Here is a 16697-nt window from a genome sequence, read left to right on the forward strand (position 1 = left end):
AGAAGATGATGTCTAATAACCATCGTCAACTCTGGTGTTTAAAAAAAAAAGAAAAGAAGATTAGGTTGCACTTATATGGCACTTACATGTAGCACTTGTAGTTTGTTTGTTTTTGGAGCAAATTGTACTTACTTGATTCTTGCTGTTCTGGGTTTGTACCCTAATGGTTGAATGCACTTATCTAAAATTTGATTACATGTTGTACTTTTGGTAGCTTGTTTCTGTAATCTCCAGGCTGGGGGCCTGGAGAGGTACCTACAATACATATACTGTACACAGACATTAGAGAAATATTCAATTTAATTGTATTAGTTATTTTGACTGACTGATACACATCGCACTAATAATTCATGGCCTGTTCACACAAACACATACTTGAAAGATCTCTGTCTATCTCTGCATACTGAGACATGTGCATCCACGATACACACTCACAACATGGAGATGCACGTATCTCTTTTTGCGTGCACAAATACTATCTCTTAACACTCAAGCTAACAGTTGAGCCCTGTAAAGAAAGCAGACACAAAATGGCCGGAGACAGAGGAGCAGGCAGGCCAAAATTAAAGCCATGAGTCTGTGAGCTCAGAACTAATGACAGGCTGCCATGCCAAGGAGGGGCGGGGAAGAGAGGGATGCAGGGATGGATGGATAAATAAAGAGGGCAGAGAGCCTGCGAGGGGCTGTTATTGCTGCTCGGACCAGATGTGGCACGAAGAGATAGAGAGGGGAAGAAGAGAGCCGACTGGAGAGAACAGCAGATGGGAGATGCACGAGGGATGAGAATGATGAGAATGAGAAGTGTGTGTGAAGGCCTTTAGATGTCCAGGCTCATGAGAAGAGCCGTCCCTCTCTTGATCCAGTGGTCTGGGGTCGCAGCTCCGGATTTCAGCTTAACTCCGACCACAAAAGATGCTCGTCCGGCCCGGCCCGAACGCACTGGGAAGTAGTAAACGGGACACAGGTACATAGCTGCACGCACACGCGCACACACACACGCACACACACACACACACACACAGACAGACAGACAGACAGACAGACAGAAACAGAGTTCAGACAGTGGAATCACGGGGCAATGTAAAAAAACAAGGAGAGGAAGATGGTAACACAGTGGGTGGGATGCAGTAAGGAAATTCCAGTCACCTTTGCCCATCTTTGTGCGGTTCTCCACAGGTTTGAAGTGGATGGTGGGGATGGAACAGGACATCTGCATGGGCTCAGCTTCCAACAGACAGGAGTTCCTCTTGTCCCAACCAGCCCCCTCCAGGAACAAACCTCGCACAAAGACCCCATCCTTGAGGGAGGGGGGGGGGGAATAAAAAGAGAAACAAGTAAAACGAGGAACTGTGTATAAAGACAGACGACATGACAGCTCCCCAAAAGTGAGGCCAAAGTGTCTGGATCACCCCTTGTGGCTGACTGCAGTATAGGTCATAAACCCTTCCTCCTCCATGTTAGGAGATGGACTAAACAAAAAAGTTAAAGAACAGTTCAAATATGTTTTGGTTAAATATGGTTACTGCCATTTTAGGTAGTTCTTAGATATCTGATGCGATAAAAACAGAGTGAATCGTATAGTCTATGAGCCAGACGTATAAACACTTGTTTGGAAGTGACATTTTGCAAACAGCTTTCAAAAAATGTTGATGACAAACAGCCATGCCAATTAGGTAATGCAACTAGGAGAGGAGGTGAGAGGGAGGGGTAAAACAAGGGAGAAGGCTGCAGGATAAAAGAAGGAAGAGGAGAAGGGAGGGAAGAGGCTAAAGGGAAGATGGAGAAGAGAGGGTAAGAGGAAGGAAATTGAAGAGGAAAAACCGGAGCGGCACAGAAACAAAAAAAGAATGGGAAGCAGAGGGTCATGTGACAGAACAAGGGAAGAAGAAAAGGGCAAAAAGGGAAATATGATGGAGGGAAGAGGGAAAGGAAAGAGGGAGGGAAGTAGAAGAATGGCAGGACAGGGAAGAGAGGCAAGTATGGAAAGTAAGGTTTAAACAGAGGAATTCATACAGGGAAGGATCCAACAATGTGAGGTAAGTGAGAAGTAAAGGGCTACAATGACCGAAATACTGGAGTGGGAGCAACAAGACATGGAAACATTTCACCTCCCTGTCAACATTTGCATTAAAAACTGCTTGGTATAAAGATTAAAATGTGAGAGCAGATTTGTGGAATGAGAAAAGAGGCACGAAGCGGCCGGGCTGCTCTGAACGAAGGGAAAAACCCACACTGTCGATGTTTAAGTAGAAATGAAAAATGTGTTGGAAAGTGGCGCCGACAGCTGAAAGGAAAAGGTGGTCTGATGGCAGGCTTATGGAAACCTTTATGGAAATGTGTGTGTGTGCGGGGAGTCACCTTGGGCGGGTACAGGAGGTTGCTGTCATCTACAGTGGACACTATAAACTCCCAGGACAATGTGTCCACTGATATCTGCAAAGACAGTTTCACAGAACATTAACACATGATCCCTAGAACTCAAGAGGATCTACATTTATTGAAACAGAGCTATATTAAAAGTGTTTTCCCCAAATAACCAGGTATGAATACATGTCTGTGGGATAAAGTGTTTCTTGTGGTGGTTGTCGGCTGTGAGACGCTAAGAGGCAGAGAATGAATGTATGGACTCAGAGGAGACAGGGAGAAGAGTGTTTTAGAAACAGGTTGCATTTGGCTGAGCAGCACAGGGAGGGACTTTAGTGTGTGTCTGAAAATGACCATGACTGCATCAGCATCTGTTTCCCAGGCTGTTTTTTAAATTGTGTCTTATATGTGCAGTGAAGATTAAACAGGGAACACATTGGCGACACAATAACTGACAAAAATTGAAAACTGAATAGTGGCTGCCATGCAAACCTGCTGTGGTTTTAATTTAGTCAATTTTTCAGTTTAATCTTCAGTTGTAAAATCCCATAGTCCCTTTGAAAAACAACCTGGGTAAATTCAGAAATGTATAATCTCAAAGACTATCAAAGCAGTGTAAGCTGGTGTAAGTGTCTCTCTGGCTCTGTGAATGTGACGAAGGGAAATCTCACGTTATGCTGTCGAGCGTAAGACTGCAGCACGGCGGTGAGGAAGCCGTTTGGAGAGGTGAAGCCCGAGAGCCAGAACAACTTGGGGGGCTGGGCCGTCTCTGCCCAGCGTGCAAACTGATTGACTCGCTGGCAAAGATCCCTGGTCCACGCTGCCAGAGGCTTCAGCGAGGGGTATGTCTAGTGGACAGAGAGAGAGTGAGTGGGTGAGAGAGAGAGAGAGAGAGAGAGAGAGAGACAGCAAATCTACAGTCATTTCATGCTTCCAGCTGTTGGCAGCTACACATAATGGGAAAAAGCTCAGTGCAAAGCAGTAAGTACTGAGCAGTGATGGCCTGCAAGTCTCACCAACACACACAAAGGGATGGGGGAAGGAGGAACCGTAAAATAATACCTTAAAATGAGATATCAGTGTCAACTTTACAAAGCGCAAAGTTAAAATTGCAAATACTGAATTAAATGTAGAAACAAGAAAGAATCACAAAAAGAATGACAAGTTGTTGGTCAGTCAACTGATTCAGACAAATGTCCTCATCAAAAACAGAAATGACACTGACTGGTGAGCAGAGCTGCTGGTACACAATTTCACTTCATAAATCTTAACAGTGTTAAACAGAACATCCTCATTATGTGTTGCATGCTTTGTCTGATTTCGGCATTAGGTTAGCGTCACAATGAGAAAGCAAAGTAGACAAGAAGCAAAAAGGAGCTGGACACAGGGAAAGAAAAGACAGAGAGAAGGATGAGATGAAATAGAAAGAAAAGAGAGAAAGACAGAGTTGTCTAGTTTACAAGTGGTTGGGATAGAAGAGAGAAGTTCAGCTGGAGGCAGCCGCCCTAATAGCTGCCCAATACTCCCAAAACGGAAACACACACACACACACGCACGCACACCCAGGTGCACACACAGTACATCCAGCAGTAGTAAGCCCCCGGCCAGAGCACAATGAGCTCAGAGTGTCTTTAGGAAAGTGGAACAGGACTTGGAAGGTTCACTTTGTCTATTACACTACACACACATGGTTTGTTCAGCCACTGAGGAACAAGGCATCCACCTGATTAACAGCTACTCACTGATACAAACACACATAGAGTTACAAATACATATGCACGCATGCTTTCTTGCACAGTCTGCAATGAGGACAGAATGAGGCACTTCAAGATAAACAAGTAGTGCCCCCAAATGACTCTTGCTCAGTGGACACACACACACATACACACACACACACACACACACAACACACACACGACTTGAACGGTAGCCAGAATCTTTTCTAGCCCCTTGACCTGAGCTGACAGCAGCCTGTGTTCTCTCTCCACTGTAAAGAGAGGTCCAGTGATAATGAAGCCATAATGGAGCATTTGGACAGAATGACAGCTGGAACGCTGCCAGAGCCCGATCAATGTGTGTGTGTGTGTGTGTGTGTGTGTGTGTGTGTGTGTGTGTGTGTGTGTGTGTGTGTGTGTCTGTGGTTGGACACAGCCAGAGGAGAACAATAAATGTGTGTCCGTGCAGCCGGGCAGAGTGATGGATAAATACACCTTTAATAACAGACCAGTGAGTCAGTACAGAGACAGGCCTGCAGCTGCTGGACCGGCAGAAGACAGCAGGAGAGATGAGTGTTGATCTGATCACAATCGCCAGATCAATACACAAGAATCCTGAGCGGTCCTCGCAACAGAAATCCGTCATATTTGTTTTAGGGAGAAAGACTTGGATGCAAATATAGTCAGATTAAAATTATGGAAAAAAACACATAGCCGTGTGTCTGTATGGAAATATGATCTGTGACATGGAAATACTCTTGATAATAAAGTACAGCCAAGCCAATAAAAGGCTATATTTGTTCTGCTGTTTATCTTGGAAGGTGTCATGCTTTGCTCCCTTTTTCAAAGCATTCTTTTTTTAAATCCAATCCTTACTCAACACAGTCTTTTTTGTCTTGTGTTATTTTAGTGCACTCCAAAGAGAGTGCTGTCTCAACACTATTGATCCTCGAAGCACTCCTTCATTCTAGTCTGAGTCTCCCTACTTTAAGTAAGTAGAGGAAGGCAGCAGGTGCAGGCTCACTTCTCACTTCAGGAGGTGGTCTCACTGTGTGTGTGATGTACGTGTGATTTATTTATTGTGTATTACAGCAAGTGAGAGGTGGAGAACACTTCAAACATCAGAGAATAAATGAAGGCAGTAAAACATTGGTGTGCCTCAAAAGAATGTGTGTTAAAAGACTGAGTTATGGTGGGTGATGGGTATGTGTGTGTGGGTGTGTGTGTGTGTGTGTGTCTGGCACCTTCTCCCACAGCGGTGGTACACGAGCGTCATAGATGCAGTTGAAGGTCTCCTCCAAGCTGGGTGACATCACCACTAAGCCTTTGATCGCTTTCTCCAGCTCCAGCAGGGACGAACTAACACACACAGACACACACAGTTGAACCAACACATCAGAGACATTAACCCTCTTTTATTGTAGCTGCTTAGTCGTCACTGCTTCCTAACCTCAATCTACTGGAATTACCCAGCACTCAGACATAGAGACACAAAAACAAGCGGGCTGGGTAATTGTGCAACATTTTCATTTTAGGCAAGCAACATCATATATTCTGAGTTGTGGCAGTGACGATATTCTGTTATTTCTATAACTATAACTTGTAATTTTGATGCTGGGGCCTCCTCGTGTTGCAGGTTTGCTTTCAAAATTTCTGGTTTCTTATCTCTCTCTCTTATAGACGTGTGAAAGTAAGTCTGCACAGTCCAGTACCGCTAAAAGATCAAGTGCCAGAAATAAGGGACAACAGCTGGGGGGCAAAAATACAATACAATACCCTTATTATAATTGCTTTTCCAACAAAGCACACTGCTAATGTAAGGTCAATATAGACAACAGTTAGCTTTATCATTCTAAATAATTCCAGTGATCTTGTGCCCAGAACATAAGCTGCTGGCTAACGACAACTAACGACACAGACAGCAAACAAGCTATGTGACCTCCATGGGTACTGTAAAGTCTGGCATGATAATGTGTGCAAAACAGTGCTTCAAAGGGTGCATTTGATTTGTTCTACCCTACCACATTCTTTAGTAATGCCATTTGTACTGGATAAATGGTTCCACCAAGCAGGAGGAGGATATAAAGGTTGTGGCAGTTGTACTGACAAGAACCTTAACCTACTTCCACCCCTGCTCTTACGTTACGCTCTGTACGTTGTCTCTAATTAACCTGGTAAACAGCCGGCTGAACAAGACAAACAGAAAGAAAGGACAGAAGACAGATCCACACAGAGAGAGAGAGTTCATACATGATGGTGGCCAGCAGCAAGTTGTATCTCTGGATCTCTTGGAGCAGCACCACATTGAGAGGTAAAGAGTTGTCCTGGAGGAGGGACGTTATGCTCTCGTAGTTAATCAATGCTGGAATCTTCCCACGGACGTCTGCCAACAGCTCTAATACCTGGAAGCACCAATGAAACATTGTAGAGAAGCAGATGAGATTAGTTAGCATACAAAGGCAAGGCAGACCGACACAGTCAGATCATGGAGCTGCATAAAATCAGATCACTTACCAAAGCTCAGGCTAAGACTCACATATAGCTTCTAATATTATTCCAACAGGCACAAGAAACAGAACCAAATGAGCGGGCAAATCACTGACAGTCAGCGGTCAGACATACACCTCCTAATCGGGGCTATTACACTACCATAGCATGTAAAGCATATTTATAACAGACAAACTACTGCCACTGCTAAACAACGGCCAGTCAAACAACAGGTGGTTTCAATTCGAAACACAGAACTGGCAAATGTTTTTAGAGGAACCCTGAGAGATGATGCTTCTTTAATTTAAGCAAAACAAGTCATTTGAGTCACACAACTCACGTTTGACCAATTTATTGCAGCAGCCGAACATAGTTTGAGCTTGGCTTGTAGGCTTCGACTTCATCCCAATCCTATATATGACCGCATTGATATAATGGAGAGTGATGTGCAAATATTGTTAAGCTCCCTGTTGGAGCCTACAGGCGGATGCTGGGGTGGTGGAGGGGCTAAATCAACAGGCAGTGAGTGACGCAGGGCAGCAGAGGCATCGACATGTCGAGGGAGAGCTGGGAAATCTTTGCAGTTTAAATAGACTGCTGAATTGGGAGGGGGTATATGACAGCGGCTTGTGTGTGGCACGTCACAGGATTAGAGCAGTGCAGCTCCAGCTGACTGCCTGAATTAGATCGTAAGCGTCACTCCAATTCTGGCTTGACTTATCGACACATCTAAACAAAACAAGGGATTTTTAAAAATGTCATCTGAGTGGGATAACCAAGTGTTAGATCTGTCTGACACAAAAAGAGTTCCGTGGTTTTCTTTGTCTTGGACGATTAATAAAAAAGATGAGCCGATCACATCATTTCTAAACTATGCCAGTAGAAACGTGAGGTTCTCTCTGCATCTTCTTTTACAGGATTGCTACTTCACAGCATTCGATCTCACTATGACGTCTGCGTTGATATTTCTGTGTTAGGATGTAAAGCTGTTTCCAAGGTGACTGAGGGATCTGACTAACAGGTTTTAATCAAACCAACCATGAAAAGAAACTGACTGCACCGGTATGTCCTCTGCTCAATACGTTTCACCCTATTTTTTTTAGCATCAAATAACTACTTTAAACCAAACTTAGTGGAAAAAAACACAAGCATCAGTGTGATAAGAACTACCTGAAATTGATTTAACGTCTACTCATACTCCATCCGCTAACATTGAGGAGTAAGGGGGCCCGCCACCAGGGGGCCAATGAGTTGATTTGGCTTCCTTTTTGGGAGCTGTCATATCGTCTATCTTTATATACATTTAATCTACTCAACTTGCCATTTTGGCCCTCCCCTTCTCCCACCTTGCTTCCCCCTTACCTTATCCTCTCGACTCGACCCACCCCCCCCAGTAGAGGGGCTGGTGACCTGGGGCTGCAGGGAGAGCAGGGTGTCAAACAGCGTTCTGGTCTCAGCGATCTGACTGGCAATGTCGGCATTGGGGTGCTGGCCAAACACCTCGGGGTGCTCAGTGGATGGAAGCAGGCTGATAAATTTCTCGTATGAGGACTGGGGTCCATCACGGGGGATGTAGTAGGGGGTCAAGGAGGAAAACCTGACAGAGAAAGAGGAAGTGATGGAGAACAAGGTCAGTGACATAAACAGTATTTAAGGACAATGGTAATAGAGAAGAGAAAAAAAAAGTTGATTAGCATTTTCTTTACTTAATTTATGTGATATGTAAATTTAAACAGATGAATTATTAACACCACATATCTTATTTCTGACCATACTGTAAGTTCTCCTCTCTGTTAATCTATGAATACACAGCTTGAGTTGAAATAATCTTTGTTTAAAGAATAACAGATTCAATATTACATTTGTGTTATTAACATCAATACAGTGTATTAATGGAAAACAGCTTCAAGATTTAAGAACACAGGTTTAGAGGTATCGTTCTCTCTTTTATTTCCTTCCCATGTGGTCACGCATGACCTAATTTCCCTGTAGTGATTATTTTCCTCATGGAATTCAGTGTAATAAAATACAAAAAAGAGAAAAAACATACTGAGGTTTTAATGAATTGAAGATATTAGACTATGAGGCAAGTGACAGTGTTTCAATGTCCTGCAGAATGATCACTGTGCGAGAGCTTATTTGTTGAATATACATTCAAAGCATGTACAGTCGTCTTTCTATAATCCCTGTTGATTTGAGCTGATGCACTAAATATTTTATATTGTTGATTAAGTGGTTGATTGGAGATGAAAGATGTGGACACAATATCTGTAAAAGTAATAAAACAACAACAACAACAACCTGAGCTCCTGTTGGTCATCAAGTACCACATTGTGTCTGCATTTCATCTGTTGTAATAATCTGTTTGTCCACTTGGTAGTGCTGGCACTCTGCAACTCGAGAGGAGCCCTAACAGGGAGCAGAAGTGGCCTGTGTGTGTGTGTGTGTGTGTGTGTGTGTGTGTGTGTGTGTGTGTGTGTGTGTGTGTGTGTGTGTGTGTGTGTGTGTGTGTGTGTGTGTGTGTGTGTGTGTGTGTGTGTGTGTGTGTGTGTGTGTGTGTGTGTGTGTGTGTGTGTGTTTGTGTCTCACTTGAAGAAGGACTGGGTGATGGCAGCATCACAGAAGTAGTCATTGATGTATGTGGTTAGAAGACGTCTGTCCCAGTCATCAGTGACATGACCTCCATAGTTGACCCCAGCAATGAGATACTTCAGAGCATCCCAGGGGATCTCCTTATACTCGTCCAGGTACAGACTGAGCAGATTCTCACTCACCTGGGGGAGAATGAAGAAGATGATTGGAACAAAGGCAATAAATACCGTTCATTCTCATACACTTAGAATCGTCACTATCCACCAGTCTAATCCACCTTTACTCTGACATGGTGTTTCTGCTTGACCTTCTATATTTGTGGTTTACAGCAGATTATTGACATCAATGCATAAATTCCACTCAATCAGGATAATCTCCGCTGTCTTATTTACTCGTTTTCACCGCCAACATCTTCACTAGACTGAACAATAGACTGGTCTTTCTGTTTTTGCTTTGTTCTTTCAGATGGCTGCCATTGTTTCCTTCAGCACCACATGAGGGCCTCACCTCGAAGTCAGAATCGTTGAAGCCATAAACAATGTTCCAGCCCAGCTGCAGAAACTTCTTCCTTTCAAGCAGGATGCTGTGAAAAAAGCAGAGGGAGAACAGGAGCTTCCGGTAGAGGACGGGTCGTGAGCAGCGGTTGAACTGAGTGTCCGTCACCAGCTGGTACAGTCGCTTCATGTTGGCTTTCACACCCTGAGGACATTGAGCAGTGTTACCACGAGGGAAGGTGTAGGATGTATAATTTACTGTAAAGTAAACGTGGGCTTCTGTGTTGCCATGTACATGTATATTAAGTCTGGGAATCTGTATGTGTGAGCACATGTACCTTTGGTGGTTCAGTGGTCATCTTGATGCTGGCCTGCAGGATGGTGATGGGGAACTCGGGGTGTGGTGAAGAGCTGAGCCAGAGTCTGAAGTTTGAGTGGGGCTCCTCCACCTGTAGCTGCTCCACCAGCTTGTCCAGTTCGGGCATCCATGACAGAGAGAGGTGGCAGTTGGCGAGGAACACCCAGTGACCTGATAAGACAAAAAGCAAAAATGAGCCAATGTTAATTGTTTCGTTGTTTTCAGCAGTATTTGTGTTTTCAGGCAATTTTGTGGTGAACCAAAGGAAAGAAAGAATACACAAAAGATATGATTCAAGTACAATCAAGAACAAGAGACTAACACAAACAATTGTGGGAGAAAAAAATAACTGGAGTGCATAAACAAATTAAATTGGAGACAGAAGAGCGGGAACAAGGACAGAGCAATTTGTGTTGTACCCTGTATGACGCCCTCTTCAATCATCCTCTTGGCGATGGGGGCCTGTCCCTGGCCCAGAGAAAGAGCATGGAAGTGCGTGCTCATGCCAGAGGCCTCAGCCAAATTCAGCAGAGCTCCTGTGGGGTCGACCCCGGGAGACAGGACAAAGATGAGAGGAGTTCTGCAGGTGGATTCCTCCACAACCTGAGGAGAGGACGGAGAGAAAAGTCAGCAAAGAAGGAGAAAGAAAGTAAGAATGGATGAGCCAACACCGTGTCACACAGTTGACACCTCACAGTAACTCTGTGACGAGACTTTAAGAGATTCATTTTTCAAATTTGCCAAAATTCTGTCTCGTATCTAATTCCCAAGAAAATAAAAGCAATAGGGGCAAACTGGAAAAGAGCTGACACTCACAGCCTTCATGTCGAGAACGGGCGGCTCCACAAAGCGAGAGCCAAGGCTGTTAACAATGAAGGAGGTGACGCAGAGGTAGACGCGGTCCTGACGCAGAGAGCGCACGATCAGCATCTTCTGGAGATCATTACAGCTGTTCTCCCAATCACCTAGAATAAAATACGGAGGGAAGAAGGAGAGAATTCAGGGGTGATGAAAAGGCAAAGGAAATGAAAAGAGCTTAGAAAAAAGGATGTAATTATGGGAACAGAAAATCCGGATAGAAGCATATCTCCAAAACACAGCCTTTCTTTAACAAAAAGTAAAAACATGTGAGAGCACAGCAGCATGGAAAAGCTGCCTTTCTTTAACTCAGGTTTTTGGTAGATTTAGCTTCAACTTTTCTTCAATAAGGAATGATCAAAGAAAAACCTCCCCCAACGTATACAGACCAGGTAATGTGGCATTTTCTGGCTCTGCACTGGTGAACCAAATGTTCCAGTCTCGGGGGTACTGTTCAAAGGAAGCCATGATGCCGTGGAAGCTGGGCAGCTTATCCAGCTCTGTGATGTTGTCCCAGCTGGAGTCTGCCAGCCAACTGGAACAGGGGTTGTCCATCTGGTCCTCCTTATCAAACACCTAACCACACACACAGTTTATCATGAGTCAAGCTATCCGTCAATCAGTGGATAGATCCATAAAATGTTTCGGAAAATAGGGTCTCGATAGAGTTTGCCTTTCACATATGAAGAACGCAGCAGGAGACTGTTCGAGTCAGACGCTACAAATCAGTTTTGGGTCCAATGTGTTAGAAACGTGGTCAACGCTGCCACTCGCTCGCTGGGAATTGTCTGGAAAATTTCCTGCCGTACTCTGCCGATTTTGCACACATTTTTCTAGCGGGATAGTAGGAAAAGTTCTAGAAAATGTCAGAAGTAACTGATGCTGAAATTAGCATTCTCACATACAGCCCCAATGGAAAATTTCAAGGAAATGTCTGTATTTCAGTGCGCGTCTGAAAGCAGTTACACACATGACTCATACAGTATGAGGCCAGTTTCAGGGATATAAAAAATGAATTCACATAATAAACGTTATTATGAAAGCTCCCTGATGGTTGTAGCAAGCTTGATTATGAATGAAGGGGCTATCTTTTAGGGGAAGCACAACTTCTACATGGCTCAACATTTAACTGCACAGTGGAAAGTAGGATGTTAGTGTGTACACACACACTAACATCCTATCTTTGCCTTATCTGATTTTGCATAATCAACCCCCACAAAAAATGTATTTTCAAACTCAAAAGTGTCCCAAAAGACATTCCACTGTGCAGTTAAATGTTGAGCCATGTAGAAGTTGTGCTTCCCCTAAAAGATAGCCCCTTCATTATGAATGAAGGGGCTATGTGTGTGTGTGTGTGTGTTTTCTTACGAGTCCTCCGCGGAGGAAGAAGCTGTACTCATCCATGTTGAGTTTGCCAGCCACCTCCAGGATTTTGGAACACATCTGAAAGCTGAAGAGAAGCTTATGGACCTCGAACAGACCACGGCATGCGTATCTGTAGGAAAACACACTGAGTTAGTTACATGATACCACATACATAGGGAATGTTTCTAATTGTAGTATCAGAAATGTATGATTTAAACTGAGAAGTGAACCAATTAGTTATGACATAAACGTCTTTGTCAAGGACACAATTGCTACAGATTTCTCAGAAGCTGCTTTCAGACATGCCCTGAAGTCCAGTCAGAGTCAGTAGCTCTGCACATTTCCTGAAATTTTCCAGAGGGGCTGTATGTGAGAACGCAAATGTCTGAGACAGAAGCTCCGTTTTCCAGAACTCTCTGTTCATACAAAAACATCAATTGACTGGAATTCATCCACACATACCAGCACGTGAACAGAGATGATGGATGAATAGAGCCTCCCTCGCTGTGTCCTTGCTCACCTGTACACTGCATATGTGTGGTAGTCATTGAGGTGGGCGATCCTTTCCTCCAGCTTGTGGCTGCGCTTGCTCTTTTCTATGCTGAGGTTGAACAGGTTATTGTAGGCATCCAGCGAGAACTGGTACATAGGGTCAATACGGCCCATGTCATTTAGGATGAAGAAGAGGGTGGAGGCTCGCTGGGCACATGGGCGGTAGGCCTGTTAAGACACAGTACTTTAATGTATATAGACGTACTCTGTGCACAAACTGACATACTAACGCACAAGGAAAACCACAGATATCTATTAGGTTTGGTTTGAAGTTGATCAAAATCTTCCCCCCATCCCTTCATCCCTACAACTGACCTCTCGAGCAGAGTCAATCTTGATTTCAGTCTGTTCACTGCTCTCCAGCTGCTCAGAAACCTCAGTGGCTGTGACTTTGGATGTCTGCAGGGTGTTCACCAGCTGCACATCATCCAGCAGGGAGCCAGTCGCCTCATTCAGCAGCCTAGTCGAGGCAACACACACACACACACACACACGCAAATACAAAATGAAAAAACTACACCGATAAATCCAAAAATGAGAAAGAGACACAGAGAAAAAAAGTTTGCAAGCACAAAACTGCAAGGGATAAGTAATGAATAAGTAATGCAATAAATCAAATTCAGAAACATTCAGAAAGGGTTGAACTCTTTCCTTCTTCAACATTTGGAATAAAAAGAAAACCATGTGACTCATGGAACATAGGAACTGCTGTCAAAGACTGATACCAACGGTCAAGTAATTGTTGCTATTTATCAGTGACTAATGCCTCTTTTCCACTGGTAAAAAAAACTCACATCTGGCTTTTGTCAATGGGAGTGGATATAATCAGCTTTTCTCCCAGGTCAAATCATTCTGCAGTAGATATGGGTTTTTAATCGGCTCTGGCATCGATCAACAGTGATGGAAACGTGACACCCCGGTGAACGCACTAATTTGGCAATACAGCGATGTGAGAGAGCGCCACATGACACACCGTGGAAAAAAAAAACAGAGAAGCAAACTCCTCGACTGGCAATGGGAGAGGAGTCAATATTTGGATATTTCATCTAAACAGTTTGTCCACTCTGTGACACCAAAATCTATAAAAAAAAAAAAAAGTGGCATGTCATAAAGAGTCAGCCAAACAACCTGAGGATCTCATCCTCCAGCTCCTGCAGTTTTCTCTTGCCGGAGGCGATGCTGATCACCAAAGTGTCCTTTTGTTCTTCGAGCTCTGGACGCTCCTTACGCACCACAATCCCCAGGAGTTGGGCTTCCAGTCCCTACATGTGAACACACACATACATAAGGATAGAGAATTATAGAAAGCATCACATATGTACAAACTGCAACACAAATGAGGATACACATGAAGGGAAGTACACATATTGAACTACAGTCATACCATACAAAAGAGATTCACCCACACAGACACATGCACATACACACCTGCTCCTTGACAGCAAAGTTGACTATGGTGGTCTTTGTAGAAATCTCGGGGGTGTAATGGGGGTTCGACAGCTTGGTGGTGATGTATAAATGAAACTCTGGACTGTACTCCACCTCCTTATCCCCCAGCTTCAGCAGCAGCCTACCGCCTGGCAAAAACACATCGATTCTAATAATTAGCTGAAGGTTTCCCTCAGAAATCTTTATCAGTTGGCATTTTGTTCTGTGAATGTGTGCGTCTGACCTATCTGTGTCAGGGACCTGTTGAGAACTGGGTTGAGAGATGGGTCCAAGTCCTCCTGCACATTCTGCAGCAGAACAGGGTACCCCAGCTGGATGGCACTCTCCAGCACACGCAGGTAGTCTGGCATTTGAAAGTCTATTACTTTCAGACCCTGAACGTATGGACATAGAGGACAGAGGGAAATTCATCATATATACATTTTATTTGATAAGGCAGTCAGCATATTTAGATTTAGTTTTCACTATTTATTATGGGAAATGTAGAGTCAACAGTCGATTTAAATGTGAAATTAACCTCATAATTATATAAAAGATGACTTGCTTGTTTTACATTTTATAGCTGTGTGCAGAACTGTGCCCAACTGAGTCTCCCACAACTTACTGGACAAAAATATTTGTTTAATATACCATTTCCATTTATCATCAGTGGTAATAAACATGAAATAAAATGTAATATAGTGAACAATATGAATATTTGTTAAATCTGACCCGTTCTCTCTTTTTGTGTCCTGTGCAGACACTTGAGTACGACATGATTGTTCAAGTAATTGAACTCTCTTCCAGTAAAGAATAAGATTTGCAAGTAATAAAGACTCACTCTTTGCATCTCCATATTCTTGATCCACTTCAGAGCTTGGCCTTGAGGGTCCACCATCAGTGGCCATCTTGAGAGAAGGGAAAGAAATGAACTTGTATTCAAGGTATCAAACATCTTTCATACAGTGAACGCAATCAAATCCATAACCTTTGGATTTTAGTGATCTCACTGGACTGCAGCTATTCTGTTACAATTTGTTTAATAAAATATTTGCTCTACATCTACTGACCGGTTTCCACGGGTAACCATAACTCCATTCTCAGTAGAGAATGCATCGGAGGGCAGGCCCTGTATGTTCCAGTCCCTCACTGCTGTAGGTTTGGACATAAAAACTGCAAAGCTGAACCCTGGTGAGCACGGGATCTCCGCGTCCTTGACCTGAGCAGAGAGGCAGGGAAAAGAAGGGTAGAAAATTGGGTTTGTTGGAAACAGTAGAACATTTTAATGGGATAATTTTCTTTCTTAAGTGGCTCAACAGTAGATGGAGTACAAGTACATGGAGTGTGTTTGTGTCTGTGGCTCACCTCCTTCATCCAGATGGCAAGCAGCTCATCTCTGTAGTTGGAAAGAAAGGGTCCCATGTAGGACAGGAAAGACGCTGCGAGCAAACAGTCTCCTACAAGATATCCCATGTTCTTTTCAAGACCCTGAAAAAAACGCGTATACAGGTTACTATGGTAACATCCGTCCAAGTGTGTTATTTTTATACTGAATTGTATTTTGAATTCCCAAACAAATCCCTAAAAAGGGGCCTGAGAAAGCCTGTGTGTGTGTGTGTGTGTGTGTGTGTGTGTGTGTGTGTGTGTGTGTGTGTGGCCTACAGCGACTCTCTCCTCCCAGCGGACCCTCTCTCCAGCAAGTCCAGTCACCAGTTTATCGGCTCGGTCCAGTTTCATCTCCATATCCTCTGATTTCTTCCTCAGACTCTCCTTCATGGCCAGCTTCTCACCGTGCTCCCTCTTCAGCTCGTCTAGCTTCTCCGCCACCTGCACGAACACACACACACACAATTAAATCGGACCAGTTGTGCATAAACTGGACCTACGATGCTGCTACTGCTGCCGCATTGGTGTATAAACTTGACCTGACATGAGCTAATGGCCTAACTTCTCTCAGGATTACTGCTAGACACACTGAGCTCCATACTGTACCTCTCGTAGTTTGCTCTGGGCCTCTGCCAGCGCGGCCTCTTTCTCGGCAAGCTGGGCCGTGGCAGTGCTCAGCAGGGCGCGCTTCGGCTCCACCACCCTGTAGATGCGCCCATACATCTGGAGGAACAGTGCACACATCCCAGGATTTAGTTTCGCATCCTAATCGCCTTTTCTTGTGCTCATTCAACAGAAGAGTCACATTATTACCACCGCCAAGGAGGTTATGTTTTAATCTGTGTTTGTAATTTAGCAGGCGTACACATGACGTACTATTACCATGAAATTTAGTGGAAGGATGTGGAATGGGTCAGGGAAGATCCCAATACATTTTTTAGCAGATCCAGGACTTTTTTTTTTTCTTTTTCTATAACATTGCAAGAGAGGGCGTTTTTTTCCCAACATTTGTGTGTGTGTGTGTGTGTGTGTGTGTGTGTGTGTGTGTGTGTGTGTGTGTGTGTGTGTGTGTGTGTGTGTGTGTGTGTGTGTGTGGCT

At 44.0% G+C, this 16697-nt stretch overlaps 1 protein-coding gene across 1 annotated transcript in view; it reads right to left on the reverse strand.

Annotated features, from left to right (window-relative positions):
• Positions 1-282: 282 nt before the first annotated feature.
• Positions 283-16697, reverse strand: part of dnah2 (dynein, axonemal, heavy chain 2) — a 56269-nt gene continuing 39854 nt past the window's right edge. Inside the window, exons 60-83 of the mRNA XM_047339005.1 lie at positions 16206-16322; positions 15876-16040; positions 15579-15701; positions 15284-15432; positions 15055-15121; positions 14458-14608; positions 14214-14362; positions 13914-14047; positions 13101-13245; positions 12754-12953; positions 12237-12363; positions 11258-11444; positions 10827-10975; positions 10430-10613; positions 9991-10181; positions 9666-9857; positions 9156-9340; positions 7929-8163; positions 6330-6481; positions 5324-5438; positions 3036-3212; positions 2359-2433; positions 1147-1297; positions 283-972 (exon numbers count right to left, since the gene is read on the reverse strand). Of these exons, the coding sequence (XP_047194961.1) occupies positions 818-972; positions 1147-1297; positions 2359-2433; positions 3036-3212; positions 5324-5438; positions 6330-6481; positions 7929-8163; positions 9156-9340; positions 9666-9857; positions 9991-10181; positions 10430-10613; positions 10827-10975; positions 11258-11444; positions 12237-12363; positions 12754-12953; positions 13101-13245; positions 13914-14047; positions 14214-14362; positions 14458-14608; positions 15055-15121; positions 15284-15432; positions 15579-15701; positions 15876-16040; positions 16206-16322 (3675 nt within the window). The 3' untranslated portion in view covers positions 283-817. The remainder of the gene's footprint in view (positions 973-1146; positions 1298-2358; positions 2434-3035; positions 3213-5323; positions 5439-6329; positions 6482-7928; positions 8164-9155; positions 9341-9665; positions 9858-9990; positions 10182-10429; positions 10614-10826; positions 10976-11257; positions 11445-12236; positions 12364-12753; positions 12954-13100; positions 13246-13913; positions 14048-14213; positions 14363-14457; positions 14609-15054; positions 15122-15283; positions 15433-15578; positions 15702-15875; positions 16041-16205; positions 16323-16697) is intronic.

This window comes from Hippoglossus stenolepis, chromosome 23 (genome assembly GCF_022539355.2).
Source record: "Hippoglossus stenolepis isolate QCI-W04-F060 chromosome 23, HSTE1.2, whole genome shotgun sequence".
NCBI lineage: Eukaryota > Metazoa > Chordata > Actinopteri > Pleuronectiformes > Pleuronectidae > Hippoglossus > Hippoglossus stenolepis.